At 37.6% G+C, this 16002-nt stretch overlaps 1 protein-coding gene across 8 annotated transcripts in view; it reads left to right on the plus strand.

The window, feature by feature from the left end:
- The window catches only part of gro (TLE family member transcriptional corepressor groucho), an 87627-nt gene that overhangs the window by 836 nt on the left and 70789 nt on the right, over positions 1–16002 (plus strand). For 7 of the 8 annotated variants that reach the window (XM_012486829.2, XM_012486832.2, XM_012486835.2 and 4 more), the window contains exon 2: positions 3453–3656. In XM_012486829.2, coding sequence (XP_012342283.1) covers positions 3621–3656 — 36 coding nt within the window. In that variant the 5' untranslated portion in view covers positions 3453–3620. Of the gene's footprint in view, positions 1–862; positions 1062–3452; positions 3657–16002 lie in introns of all 8 variants that reach the window. The other variant, XM_086907311.1, reaches the window with a different exon arrangement.

Below are 16002 nucleotides of genomic sequence, written 5' to 3' on the forward strand. Positions count from 1 at the left end.
GTCGTTCTGTAATCCGCCTGACTTTAATTGGTCTGATGTTTTAAACGATAAGACGATCTTTCAAGCGGCAGAATGTTGCGGCACGCGTTTAACCGCCATTATTAGACCAGTTTGAAAAAAGCCAGTGACGAGTTTCGCTCTTTCTCAGTTTAATAAGCGGTGCCACTGGCAGCACCTTCGATGCGACACAGCTGCGAAGTAAATTACTGGAAAGAGACACGACGGTAGCGGGAATGGGAGTTAGCTACAAGCTGGGGGTAATCGCGAATCAACGTACATGGCTCATTAAATCATTCAGACAATCGACACGTTTTACCCGCTACTTTCTTCGTCGGTCGGCTTCTTAGAACCCTTACTATGTATTTTTTCCTCTCATACCATGACATTTCCTTGTAATTTCTATGACGGCCAATAAATATAGTAGGTATACGGTTAACTGCAAACATGAGAAAGGAAATAAACGAGGAAACGATATCATTTATTTGTCATTATATCAACAATATATACAAGTTATATATTTGAACGTTTAAATATTTATTAAACGATAGATTATACTAGATCTAGGTTGCTTGATTTATTATATATATATATATATATATATGATAGTTTTAATAATTTTGACATTAACAATCTTGCAAACGTGTATAGCGCTTATGAACTATAGTATCGTTTATCGTTGTCCACTTTTCTTATCATAATTTTTTGTTCGATTGTTATTAAGCGAATAAAGTATGAACTATTTATCGATGGCACGCGCCTGCATATATTTACATATCGATGCTCATAAATTATTGGTTCTCGTCGATAAATTATAATTTAGATAAACTATAATTTTGTAAGCTACCGTGGGAAATCTTTTAAGTTGTAGAGCGCAGCACGTACTCTGTGTCGCGGTATTTGACCATGTCGCGATAACGATCGCAGGGAAAAGAAATCACGGTGATCGCGTGATTAAGGATCTTAACGGCGATTAAACAAGATTCGTGATAACTTCCTTCGTGACTTGCCTGTGCAACGCTACATCCGGTATACGGTTCCCTTCCTTCGCTCGAACGTTATAGGTAGGTGTCTTTGAACAGCTGTCGTGTGATGCTTGTTTATTTTCCTTTTCACGAAATTTCATCTGAGCACACAAATCCAACCGTTTCGTTCCGTTCGTACGTATAACTTCTTTGTTCGAACAGTGATAAAAAGTGTTGAAGATATTCAAAATATCTATCGTCTCTATCAGATTCTATAGTTTATTTGTTAAAAAAAAGTTTTATCGAAAAATTTTAGATTATGTATTTCGATTTATGTATTAGTACATCGGCGATAGAAAAAAAGGTGATAAAAGTTAAACCGCTGAAAGTTTTCATCGTTTCGTCATGTTCGTATATTGCAAATTGATGGAAATGACTGTTCAAATTTGGCTTCGCGTTTTTCACGTATGCCCGCTCCATTATACATCGCTCGTGAAATATATTATCCGTGGAGAATGGTCTGTTAACGGAGTTACATGACTCCATTTTCATGTTACACGAAACATCATCCGGCGTTACAAAGAGCCCGTAATGACACGTATACATGTGTGAAATCACCCTGATGTCAACGTGGAAATGATAACAACAACGAAATTCTTCATTTCGATCAAAAATTTTGCTCCACTACATTTTATTCTGAACGTTTTACTCTGGTGTTTTAAATTATTCAGACACTTTCAATTCCAAATTTACATGTACATTTAGCTGACGTAAACAGTATTGTAGTTTGTTATTTAATTCGCACATGTGATTCCGTTTTATGTATCTGATTTATTATGTGAAAATTACTTGAGGGGAAGGTCCAAATTACTCTAATGCAAGCCATTAATACTTGTCCATTGATACTCGAGTATATATATATATACTTATTTTCATATACTTGTTTGCACGTAATGTTAGCATGTTTTGGAAAAGCTATGAAACTTTTCGTACTTTGCTAATGTATCGTTAACGAGAAGTCACGTGATACTTTTGACTTCTTTATGCATTATGAACTATACGTGAAATTCTCGATAAAAGGTTAATCGAAATGTTAAAATTTTATGAATAAAAATATTTGAATTATTTAAAAAAATTGTAAAAATATCTCGATTAAAAGTAAAAAAAAAAAAAAAATTAAAATATCCCGAATTATTCGAAAAAAGAGTTTGAGTTTCTTAAAAAAAAAAAAAATTAAAGAACACGAAGAATCACTGTTCGATTTGATTCGATCAAATCAAATTATCCCTCTCGAATTACGAGTGTATGGAGATTACGGTTGTAGCATGTGAGAATCGTATAAAAGTAAATTACACGTGCAAACGGGCGCAAGATATGCGTTGGATTTTCGATATCCACGATTTTCAAATAACACGCAACATTAGTAAAAATAACATTATTATTATCGACAAGTACGAACAATTTTTCTTTTTTTATTTAATTTTTAAATTATTTTAATTTCAAATCGATTTTTAATTCGTCGATTATTCTTATCTTAATTTCACCAAACAATTTCTCTATCGACGAATTAAATTCATGCGTCGCGAGTACATTATAACGAATCATTTGTTCATCGTCCGCCATTATCGATATTTCATTCCATCGTAATACATACACGTTTTCGTTTCACGGGGCATTATCGTTTTTAATCGGTGATTTAAATCGTCGGCGATTACGTATTAGATGCGGAAAAATTTTAACGCGTGGAAAGAAATTGTTTACCGAAAACAATATTTTCAAAAAATACGCAGTTTCCGTACGTGTCATTTCGCTCGTGCACAAGCTTTGCGTTTGGTTTAAACGAGGGGGCGCTGAGCGTACGTTTCTTTTATCTCACCTCCTTTTTTTTCCCCCTCTTGCCAGTTGCCAGTTGCTTTTTTTTTTTTTTTTTTTTCCCCTCTGCTTTTCTTTTCGGTCTTTGTCGTCCTTCGTTGGAAACACGCCTCAGAGATTAGGATAAATGTTCTCGGGACGGAGCACGGTTTACGCGCCCCGTAAATCGAACGATAAATTGATCGGTTGGATTCATAAAGCCGCGTACACACGTGACGCAATCGTATAAATAATTTCAAAATACGTGGCATACGGAGGTCGGGTTTTATTTCCCTCCCCTCTTTGAAATTTAAACGCACACTTGGAACAAATAATCACATGGTTCAATATTTGACCATGTATATATTATTCATCTATAAAATTTATCGCATTTATCAAACACGATTATTTAGGCCACTCGAATAATCGCTAAATACTTAACGTATACTTAAAAGCAGTAATCGTTAAAAACCATTTTGTTACAAAGTGTAAATATAAAAACCGATCGTAAAATGAAAATTAAAGTTCTAAGAAAAGCGTGGTCACGCGTGGAAATCGCGAGTCCTCGTCGAAGAAGAAGTTTACGAAACACCTAGGGTTTCGGTCAAAGTAACGAATCGTGTCGTGTTATAATTACAGCCGGCGAAGATCTAGATGCTGAACACCGAGGGAAGACTGTTGGCGTTCCTCCAAGATCCTGAGAATGTTGCCGCAAAGATCGAGCCGGGGAATGGATCATGAAGTGACCGTGTACAAAGGGCATTGCGGACGCGTGTGATTCTTGCGAAGTATTTAGCCACAATTAAGATGTATCCCGCGCCGGCGAGACACCCAGCCGCTCCCGTAAGTAATCAACACTAAGAAAAGTAAGAGAAAGAAAAAAAAAGGGGGGGGGAGGGGGGAGAAAGCAAGGCAGGCGCGCTTGTTGCATCCATTTCTTTATCGTTTTCAAGTTTTCTCGAAACAAGATCGTCGCGTTGAAATTAGGAAAGGCGATTACTCTTGCCGCAACTTCTGAGATACTCTTCTGGGAACTCGGCCAATTTTTATCGTATATCCGATATACGTAGTTATCGTCGAATCGATTAATTTCGCTAATTTTCTCCGCTTCGATGCTGTCCCCTCCATTGAAAGAAATGTTTGAACGTTACGCTATAATCTTTGAAACGTTCTCCAGCCTTTTTTTTCTTTTTTTTTTTTTCTCATTGAGAAGTTATTTCTAAGTTTCTGCAAGAGGCGTAGACGTTAAGAGATTTAGAGATTTTTATTATTATATAGGAGTTGTACTACTAGCTTATATTAATGAAACGTTTTCGACGAATTATGGGTCATTTTGAGATAGAAAGAAAAAAGAAAAGAAAAAAGAGGACAGGATTTATTATACGAGCACTTCTGAAATTTCATTTCTTTCTATGATATTGATATCACGAGGAAGAGAAGCGCCTTAACCACTTCTACCGGGGAAGAATAAAAGGCGTCGGTGCTCGTGAGCTTTCAACTTTTCTTTTCAAAGTAGTTACCCCGCCAGTTGCTCTAACACCATCGCGGCGGCCCATATTATCTCTCTCCCCTTTCATGAGCCCACTTATGGGGTGCCTCCAATTTTAATTCACCGCTTTGTTCATTGTTTGAACGCTTCAGAAGTGAACTATTAAGCATTCGCTCCGTGGAGAGAGAAGTTAACCGGTTAATTTCTTTCCCGCCCGCCCCCTCCCCCTCCCCCTCCTTCTGTGACTAAATTTTATTTACAATCGTATCGGGCGCGATCTCGGTGTAAAAAAAGCAGCAGTCCCTCGTTTCCCTGTAAAAAATGATTAGCCAACACCAGCCACGCGAGATATCACAAATACATTTGCAAAATATCCTTCTCTCGCGCGAATTTTTCTCTCGGCTCAAAGTTAAGCCTCGCGGCGGCCTACTCCCCTTCTCTCTTCCCACCCCTCGCTCGCTCTTTCTTCTTTTTCTCTTTTCCTCGCGCCGTCCAGTTGCAAAGAATAAACCAAATGGCGGTTACGAAGTTTACGGGAGAAAGGATCGGCACGGAGTAATATAATTGCAGGGTCATAGTAGAAAATGCATTCTCCTTTATACGCGCTTTAGCCGGCCGCCTTTGCATTTTCATTTTCTTACTGCAAATAATTCCACTATTCAAAGAATGCTTTGGCCCGGTCGCTCTCTTTTTTACTTTTCCACCACCGTTATAATTTCACGCGTCACATAAGCTCAAAGTCCTTTATGCGAAACGAGACCACCGGAGAATTCGCTGACACAGGAGGCCTCTAGAAATTGTAGAGATTATTTATGGAGAGAGAGAGAGAAAGAGAGAGACAAGTGAACGTACAACAATTGCCGTTCGTAGAAGCAGGGCTGCTGGTGCCGCTGATATGTGGGTACACTCGACGGTTGTTTGCTTATTGGCGCTAATGTGGCGCCGTTCAAGGGGCACAAAGTGGTTCAATAATTTCCTCATGAGGATTCTTAAGAGAGTAAAATCGTTCTTGCGATAATACGCGGTTTATTCTATTCATAGAAGTCGAATGTGGACGCGTCGTTGCAGAACATTGAATACGATTGGTTATTAACTCCACGCCACGTGGGGAGCTTTCGTTTCGCTTTCGACGATTTCACAGCTTTCTTTTTTATTTTTTGGCAAATTCTTTTATCGTAATCTTTCTTTCAATTATTGATCGGCGCTGTTTAGTTGATATTGTATTCTCATTTTTGAGAATAAAGAATTAGTTAATTAGAAAGTTAACTTAGAAAGTTATATATCAAGTAAAAATTTCCTTGGTTTACGCGAAGAAGAAATTGATTTGAAATGTAGCATCGCGAATGATAGATGGGCTAGAGTCATAATAGAAGCGAATGCTATCCTAAGCGCTAAGAACTGACCCATTCTCTGCTTGGCAACCAAACAAATGTTGGGATGGCGACGACTATTGTGCTCGTAACTCTGTAACTCAAGCCTTTACGAAGAAGAGAAAGATAATAAAAGCAAGAGTTGCTCTATGGAACATTGTTTGCCCGTTACTTTGCCAAATCGCAAATCACGCGAAACTGAAGAGGTTTCGGTGAAAAATTATCGGTGATAATTTTTCTTTCACCGTTAAAAGATATATATATATATAAATTGAAATTAAGAAACGGGGGAAGAAATTAATTTTGAAAGTATTCGATTATTTCTATTCTTGATAAATAAATTTAACATTTTAATCTCGCTCCACTGTCAAACGGATGGTGATAATAGGAATGATAACTGGTATGGTAATGATTGTTACCCTTGATTGTCTAATACGAGCTGCAGAGGAAGTAAAGAATTTAATCAGCTTACAATGTATGAACGTACTGATTTCCATCGTACGTTTACGTGCAATTTGACACGATTCTCGTAATCTGAATTCCGTGTTAATTATATATGAATCTGTTTAAAAAGAATTAAAATTATTATTTTTTTTTTTTAATTATCGTACAACAAATCTTTCACGAAACCATTATTTTAAAATTCTAATCAAGCGTCGATAAATAAATACGATACGTGTTCGTTTCTCGAATTTTTGAATAACTTTTGAGTACTGGAGGAGGGGAAAAAAAAAAAATTTGAAATAAATCCAAAAGAATTATTGAAAGTGGGGTGAAAAAGAACAAGGTTAAAAATTGCATTAAAAAATCATGTTGAATATTCGTCCCGCGTTATTTTTCCATTTCACGTTCATAATTATCTAATTGTGTCTTTCAATTATGTAAAATACGCTGTAACGATACGGTTTAATTGCATTGTGGCTGCCGCGAGTTGCCCCGTCCATGTGTGGAACGAAACGTTTGATCAATTAACGATATGTAAATATTTACTACGCATAAACGAAGGATAAAGTGGGGAGGCAAAAAGAAATGTCACGGTAACGAAAAGTCTTGCAACCTCTTTGCAAATGCACCGCGGCGCTGACTTGTACCGTGCATTATAGCAAAGGACAAAGGGGCGCTGCTTTGTTTCCTCCTCTCTTTCTTCTCTTTTAGTCTTTTCCTACCACTTCACCGTTCTTCCATCTCTCTCTCTCTCTCTCTCTATTTCTCTCCTCCCTCTTCCCCTCTCCCTCTCTCCCTCCCACGTTCGCTTATTCATCCGTATTCCGTCTGCATACACAATCTTTTGCATCGTTTATGCTGTTTGTACGCGAGACTCTACGGTTTTTCGATGTCTCCTCTTATTAAAGTATTTAAGTTATAATCTCGTTGAATCTACAAAGCACGAGGAAGACGACACCCACGAAATCCTATAAATATTTTCGAAATATTTACCGAATATACCTTGTACCATCCATTTCAAGTTTATCGTTTCACGCTGAACCAGCGTTTCTCAACCCATCTGTTCGATCCGACGAATCGTCTCTCACGTTCCATTGATTTATCCAACGATTTTGAAATTAAAACGTTTCTAGAATTTTCAAAGTTATATTTTAAGATAAATCGAAAAAGGAAAAACGAGCGTTAAAAATCTTCGAAAATTTCTTCGAAATCTTATCCGATACAAATAATTATCGCGATTATCGAAAATTTTTATGCGCAACTCTTACGGATTCGATCGTTTCTTCGAGATTATCGCGAATTAGTTGGTTTTTTTTCATCGATCCGGTTTCGAAAAAATTGAAACGATATCTGGTTTCAATCGAACATCGTTTACCGTTAAGATGCTGCTCGAAAAAATCGTGTCGGTCGACAATGCATCGAATAAAGAGAGAGACGAAATTGCAACATAAAAATGATTCTCCACCGCGAGTTTTTTCAGCGCGTGAGAGGAGGAGGAGGGGGGTGTGGGCGGGTTGGATACGCCGATGACAATCGCTGATCAAATTGTACGACGACTAATTGTTCGTCGAGTCGTCCCATCCCGAATTGAAACGAGGAGCGAAAATTGAAATGCTCGCCGGAGGGTCACTTGATTCTGAAATAGAAAAAGTCATACTAGACGGCCGATTGGTAACAATGGATGCCAATGACGAATTTATACTTTCGAGATGCGCTCGCGGAAGAGGCAGATGCAGTTTTCCCCGTTTGAATCGCGTTTCATCTACGCGTCCACCGACTACCACACTTGATCCTCGAACAAACCCGGGATTTAAACAAACGCGGCCTCGATGGCAACCAAGGTGATCCTTGCTACTCCGAAATTACCATCTATTTGCAATTAGTTTTTCTTCAAAATTCGTTGTATTAATTTATCATAAACGAAACGATTGTTATTTAAATTTCTCGAGGCAACTATCTTTTAATCTTTATTGGCTGATTATTAATTGGATGGGAGGTAAGAAGATACCGTGAGATTTTATATTCTTGTCTTATTCGGTGAAAAAAAATTAGAAGAGATATTCTGTATGTACGTATAGAGAGATTTCTCTATTTTTTCTCAATTTTTATCCCTTCAATTCGCTTTATTTTGGAGAAATATACGCAGTGCATAAAATTTTTACACGACAAATTTTTACGAACGCGAGTAAAAAGATAAAAAGATAAAGAAGCTAAACGATAGTTTTATCTATTAAATATATTATAACCAGTACCTACTTCCACTTCGCACGCATTGTATATTTTTGCATATACCAGATACGTGCATTCTGTCCACCTTTGCACTTTTAAATCTTTCGTAAATTTTTTCTTTCATACAAAAAGAGAAAGAAAGAAAGGTTGTTCAATTCAGTGAAAAAAAAAAAAAGAAGATTCTTAGATCGATCAATTTATTCAAGATTGTATCGACGTTTCTAGAAAATCAAATGTACATATCCTTAACCTCCGCCATTGTTCAAATTATACTTCAATTACGCTACACAGAAATAATCTCGTAATTGTAATTTAATTTATTTTCACCGTGAAAAAAAAAAAATTATCGTGAATAAAAATATCTTTATTCATCTTGCCATTGTTTCTTATTATTATTAACATTTAACGTTGTTACATAACGCGAACTCGTTTTCGAAGCGATAAAAACGCTTCGAGATTTCGCGTCGGTTTTCATCGACGTTGTTTCACCTTCGCCTCGCCTCTAGAGTAATGGAAACGTTCCAAAGTTTTTTGCCCAAGTGCTCTCAACCTATCTGTGTCGTTTCGCAAGCGTGTCGTAAAATTCTGAAACGGCACAGAAACAGGGGGGGGGGAGGGTATTATAATAATAATAATTCGTTTTTTAATTCGCTCGGGTCGCACGATTGATCCACGCGATACATTTCCCAAACGTATCCCATAAGTACATTGTATAAATTTTTATACGAAATATATACAGGCCTGTATCAAACAAATTTTTCGGTATTTCCGGCTCGATGCATCCGGCAATTTAATATTTTTGTACGCATACAACCGGCACTCGTTGTATTTGCACAGTTCCATCTTTATTTAATACGTAAATAGTGGAATTTTAAATAGAATCACATATGCCCCGTGTATTTTCCGGTCTGTTTCACTCCAAAAAACATTACTCCTTGCCGAACAAAAAATTATATTATATTGTTTTTACAAGGTGGAACGGTGTTTGAGCGGGGAAGTAGGGATGCGTCATGTGTGTTAATAGTGGTTAACAGACAATTGGATGAATAATTTTCTCGTAATAATAATTTTTGCGCTCGGATTATTTACGATAATATTGTTATCGGCACGCACGGATATTGTCGGCCGTTTCGTTTCACGTATCATACGTTACGGTGTACAGATCGAATTGTTTATCATAATTGAAATTAAAAAGGAAATTTGCAGGAAACGAGTACTGCGAGCGTAAATTTTGCGTGGTTCGACACGGGCTGGCATGGTGTGTTGTTCGAGCGTTGCACATCCTTCGCTCGAAAATACGAACAAAAACGATCTGCCGGTCGATGAAAAGCGCTTGGAGTGATTAATCGCGAGGATTAATTAATCGCGGAGGGAGCAAGAAACCGCATGGTTTCGCTGATTAATCCGTCGCTGGCCTGGCGGATACGCTACGCGACGACATTTCGTGAAATCGTAATCAGACGGATGGTCTTTTTCATCGTCGAATGATGGACTACACGATACACGTTCGGGGGCGATGCATCCTCTTATTATTCTATTTCATATTCGCTCGGACGGAGAGAATGTCTTCCATATAAGAATAACTATTACTTATTTTCTTTTCTGTCTAAACGTGAAAGATAATCCAAAACTGATTGAAGCAAGAATTTTGAACAACATAGTGGATCTGTATAGATAGAATAAATCCGGAAACAATTTGAATTATTAAGAAAATTCCTAAAATTGATCCAAAATTTCATGTGTAATTAATATTCATCACGAGTTGATAAATAAATTGTTGATATAATTATTTTTAAGAAATCGTTTGAATTACTTCGTTCTTTTACAATCTGTGAAAGAATAATATCTATTCGGAAAGGGGAAAAAATATTTCGTAGCGATTTAAACGTTTGAAACGAAGGAAGGAGAAATAAATAGCTTGTTAGATAACTATAATACGCGCTATAATAGCTAATGAAAATCTAATTCGCATGTTGAATAATTCGCGTGTTAACGAATTCAACCGCGAGATATAATTGATAAAATTATCGTTCTCACGATTAAAATACGCCATTCGTTTAAATCGTCCCGTAGATTGAACCTGGAGAGAAAAAAAGAAGGTGATGTACGGGCGTGTATGTGTGGAAGTGGAAAGAAGGAAAGAAAGCCGTTTTCGGGTTGCAGCCCCCGTAATTGGTGGGTTTTAGCGACATAATTCTTGGCCCCGAGGCATATCACAGGCCTATGGGCTTTAAGCCTTCGTCGACGGGTCTATTGGGGTGGTTGCCCAACCTCTTCTCATATACACATCGTCCTCTTTCTCGTTGTGTACACGGGGGTGCGGCTCGAGCTTTACCCGACTGTTGGGATCCGTTAGGCTCCGGAGTTTGAGGGTAAGAACGGTATGACAAGCATTTGATGAGGGGACCAACGCCACCCACTGAAATCCCAACGAGTGGTTCTCATTTTCATTTGAAACGCTGTTCTATTACGTATAGATCGTTTATACGTGAATTACGATAGATGGCAATTGTCACGATTGTTCAATTGTATTTTAAAAGTAAATTTCTCGATACGATTAGATTAGATTAAATTAGAACGTGTTTATTATTTGTAGAATCATCATCATAATTATTAGCAGAATATTCGTTTCAACAATTGATTGGAACAATTCAATTCAATTGTTGAAAATAAAATTCTGCACGCGTTAACGATAAATAAGAGGGCAATAACGAGAATAGTTTGATCTAAACTGAGCATGGCTCGTGGTTTGAAAAAAAAAAAAAAAAAAAAAAAAAAATTGCATGACAACGAGTCAGCGGGATTTTCTGCCTCGAGCCCATTTATACGCTATTGTGCAGTCGGAGTGCGTTTTTCCTTGGTGACGGACGTGCGGTCGAAGAATGTAACGTGGCCGGGGAAGATTGATCACCACTGCCAACTGTGTCGAGAACGTCGCAACACTCTTGCCACACCAGGGAGTCACCGAGTGTCCTCGCCAGTGATTCTCACCGGATCCCCCCTGTGCCTGTTTGGTCACGAGAAAACGGGATAAGAAAGTTGAGAATCTCTGGGTGGTTCTTGTCCAACATTTACATTTACATGTCGAACGAGGTTCGACCCTCGGCTATCCTCGTTAAAGCACAGAAGGGCAGGAGAGAAGGGCATGGTCAGAAATATACGTACACATATTCACACATATATATATATATATATGTGAATATGTATATATATATATATATATATGTATTCATATGTATGCTTATAGAATGGCCGTCAGTGTCATCCGCATGATTGTCGTCTAGCGAATGATGCGTATCGATCAAAAGACCGTTTCTCTGTCTCTTGTGATATGGTTGAAATATGTATAGTATAGTGTCAATTTTGATAATTGACGATTAATCCTATCCTGTAATTTCACGTATCTTAGAAGTTACGTAGCTACGTATCCGTATTTTTAAAATTTTATTTCGCTATTTCCATTATTTTATTATTTTTTATATCATTCAACTGATAAGTTTATTCATTACGATTTAGAATTTTAATTTTCGTATCAAAGTGAAAAGCAAAAGTCTTAAGAGTTATAAATTTTTTTAATTTTGAAAAATTAGTTTTTATTTGGAAAGGATTTTGGTAAATAGTAAATGCCATTTTTTCCTTTGTATGGTTAGATCGATTATCGCTTGGAAATAGAGGCGCGTAAAATGGAGAAAAAGATCGATACAAGCCGAGATACACGTTTGCTGTGGGCTTGTGTAAAGATATACTCCCACAGCGTAGCCTGAAGGGGAATACACGAAGGGAAAGATTGAAATAGAAAAATGAAAATGCCATCGTTCTTGCAGACGATAAAAGTTTCATCCTTCGCGTGACGAAGACGTTTTACTTCGATATCGTCCATTCGGTTAATAGCAGTACAATGAGCTTTTCGATAGATCCACCAGATGGCTATTTTAGTAATTCCACGATCTCGTTAGTGAAACAATAGTGTTGTTTTAACCTGTTATTATCTTGTCATATTATGCAATATTTGATACAAGATGTGATGTGCTTATACTATTATACGAATACATAGTCTCAACAATAGAATTATACGTAAGTAACTTATTATTGAACATAGTGTTATTAGGATTATAAGAATATTGCTAATGCGTCAGCCATGACACTTTCTATTATAACCTTATATACAAAGCGTGAAGGATATTTTACCAAAGATTTAGTTTTTCAATTATTTATCATTTATTATCTTTCGCAGTTTGATCGTCGATCGATATTTCTCATTAATTATTATTATCCCGATCAATCTTTTGTAAAACCTGAACCCACCGATTTCTATCGAACAAAAGTTCCCTACGCCCATATTTTTGTGCCGGTTCACTGTATCGACGAGTACGTTTCCACAGACGATAAATCTTGTTTTAGTCGCGCGTATAGGTTAAGGGGAACTAGCAACACCCAGGGGTGACTATAGCATTGTGCTCGGCCAACGATGCTTCTCGTACCACACGCAAAGATACACATGTGTGTATCGTACACGTGCGTGTATCAGTACACACAACCCTATTAAGAACAACACTGTGTGTGCCCCTGTCGTTGGATCACGTCGTCCTGGGTCTGCGGGAAGCGAGGTTATATTCCTCCGGTCCTCTACTCCGATGCATTGTGCACACTGCCATGAAACGTCTAACCTATAATAATCATACCGATATACAAGACGAGCGCCGTAATGCTCGTCTCTCGTACATGTACACACATGATTGTCGCGTGTATGTACATGTGCGACCCGAGCGGTACGCGGCCGTCAATCCGCCATTGCGACATGGACGTGAGGTTACGCGCGTGAACGAGAAGCGAGGTTGCGCTCGATTCTTGCTCTCTCTCTCTCACTCTCTCTCTCCCTACTGCCACCCAGAATGCACCGCGCAAGAAATGGTAGCAAAAGCCGGCTTAACGTTCGATTGCTTGCATATCTTGAATGGATTCTCTGAGGGCGGTTGGAATAGTTCCAATAATACAGTTCGTTAATGGAGAAGGAAGAAGGATTGGCCTCTGAAGATTTAGATTCATCGTCGAGACTTTTGATTGATTCGATCTCTCTTACTTGGTTAGGTTATCCCTGAATATACTTGTAACTACATATTTTTTCGAGTAATACGTTCGAAAATAGTTGCTATTTTCATTGTTGAATTCATTGTCGATTGATTCGATCTTATATTTAGGTTAAGTTATCAGTTATTGAGTTTCTTTTTGCTTTTCCGTGTCTGGAATTTGAAAGTACTTGATATTTTCTATGACGCAAGCTATGTTGTATATAAAGTGTTTATTGAAAGGTTCTGTGGAAATATGAAGTTACTAGCAGATCGAAAAAATTAGATATATATACGACTTTATTGAAGAATTATAATTTTCTTTTCCTTTTTTATCCTTTGATTGTTTTAATTTTGCTTAGTACAAACGAGAGTATCTAGATTTTTGCAATTAACGATCAAAGCGTTTTTATTTATTATTATTATTTTTTTTTCGTACGTAATGATTCTTGTACATCAATTATTGTTCACGATATAAAAGCAATTTACAGTGCATATACAAGTCGTTTCGTGCAGCTACAGCGGTAGTGTTACAATTACTATTCTCGTTTAATCGATAACTTTGCCAATAAGGAGACGTCAGTCAATTCACTGGTGTTAATGGATCACACGCTGTGCGCCGAAAACTACTTACATTGCACATGACGACAATGTTTAAACCATTCATAATTAAAATAAGAAAAAAAAAAATTCTTCTTCCTGTATCATGTAATTTAACATGCAAATGCAAACTACGAAATGTGTTAGCTCTTTTATCAGTTACTCACTATCGCAATAAAGATTCGCGTATTCTAACTGCGCACCTCTGAACGGTAGGAATTTCACCACGTGCTCTCCCTCTCTACCTTGGTTTTCTTCTCCCTCCTACTCATCCACCCTCTAAATTCAGTCTAGGTTCCCCTTACAAAGCGTGCCGGTATTTGTTAGCACATTTTATATCCCGACATTGATTGAGCATACGTTTTCCTTCAAGCTGTTTCATTGGTACACAATTTGCAATATACGATGTTTTATTATAATAACATTGTTTTTTTTTTTTTTTTTTTTCTTTCGAAGGAATAGCATCATACGAGAAATCCTCAGTAACTTCAAAATTATATGTTTACGATCAATTTTATTATATACTTAATACAATCAAACGCAAATCTTTTTTTCCATTCCAAAGGATTTTTTTCTCAATTAACGCGATGAATTACCATCCTAAAAAAAAAAAAAAAGAAAAAAGATGAAAAAGGAAGAAAAAGAGAAATAAGGAAGACGGATGAAAAGGAATTCTTCCTTTTTTCGAGCTTTATCTCTCAAGCTTCCCCCGCATAACCGGCCACTTGGATTCTTATTTCTTTTATTTATCGTTTTATTAATGAACCACGTGTGTAATTCAAAGACGTGCTCGCGCTTCGAATGGCCTGGCCTGTTATTGGCGCGGAATACATCGAGACCGTGTGGCCGTGTACGTATAAAAAAGTTGCGCTTATTCGTCAGTGTTCACTGCATATCGATGCATCGATGTTTATTCAAGTGCAGCTGCATCGGCTTCGTACGTCTGACTTTCAGCAGCCTCGAAACACGATTTGAATAATTCCCAATAGCGTTGCCTCATCCAATTAGACTTCTTTCCGCGATATAAAATAAAGGAAGCGAGAAGAGAAATTCGCGCGAATAAGATGAAATAATGAAAAAGAAAAAAAAAAAAAAAACAAATTTTCAGTATCGTTGCAAAGATATACCACTCCATTTACACACACACACACACACGTCACCGTATAAATCCAAATAGCTCGAATTCTTTCTCCAGAACTCGGGGATAATATTTAATGATAGAAATGCATTGAAAACGTATTTGATTGAAAAAAAAAAAAAAAAAAAAAAAAAATTAAACTCGAACGATCAAGATGGAGGTAGAAAAAAAAATCCGTACAAACCGATTAGACATCGAATATTATTTCTTCTTATTATTTCGATATAGAGCTTAAAAATAACCTCTTACGCAATATAAACTTTGCAACTGATATATTACGCACTTCTCTTTTACCAATTTTGCAACTCGAACATTCCTCGAACACCGTACCAAAAATAAAAGGTTTACGCTTAATCTCGAATTAAAACCGAATATCAACCAGACAGCCCCAAATCCTGTTCTCGAAAGTTGTGGACGCGCCCTTAAGGGGCTTCTCGCTTACGTCATTCCGATCTTTAGTCTATCCTCGGCCCTGCGAAGACCTATTACCTTATTTACGATTCGCATGGCCATTATCTCTTGGCAACAAAGTGAACCAGCCGGTTTTTCGATACGATCCTTCTCACACACACACACACACGCGCGCGCGCGTATATACCGCAACAATACATACCAAACCCACGGATACATGTACACGGTTACTTATATACATGGCCCCGCTCACGCGTGCTCCTTCATTGATTTCGCTGGTGTGAAAGGGGAATCGGGCAGACAATGAATACAAAGGGCCATGGGTGTATAGAGCCGGGGCAAAAGCGTGCTCTTGTCGAGGCGGGCCGAGAAACGGAAGACTTTTGTCTTCGCTCGTTAATAACAGTTTTGACACACGCGGATGAGAGCGCACGGATGATTG

This window comes from Apis florea, unplaced genomic scaffold (assembly GCF_048593485.1).
Source record: "Apis florea isolate Af1SG1 unplaced genomic scaffold, ASM4859348v1 contig_2839_pilon, whole genome shotgun sequence".
Lineage (NCBI taxonomy): Eukaryota > Metazoa > Arthropoda > Insecta > Hymenoptera > Apidae > Apis > Apis florea.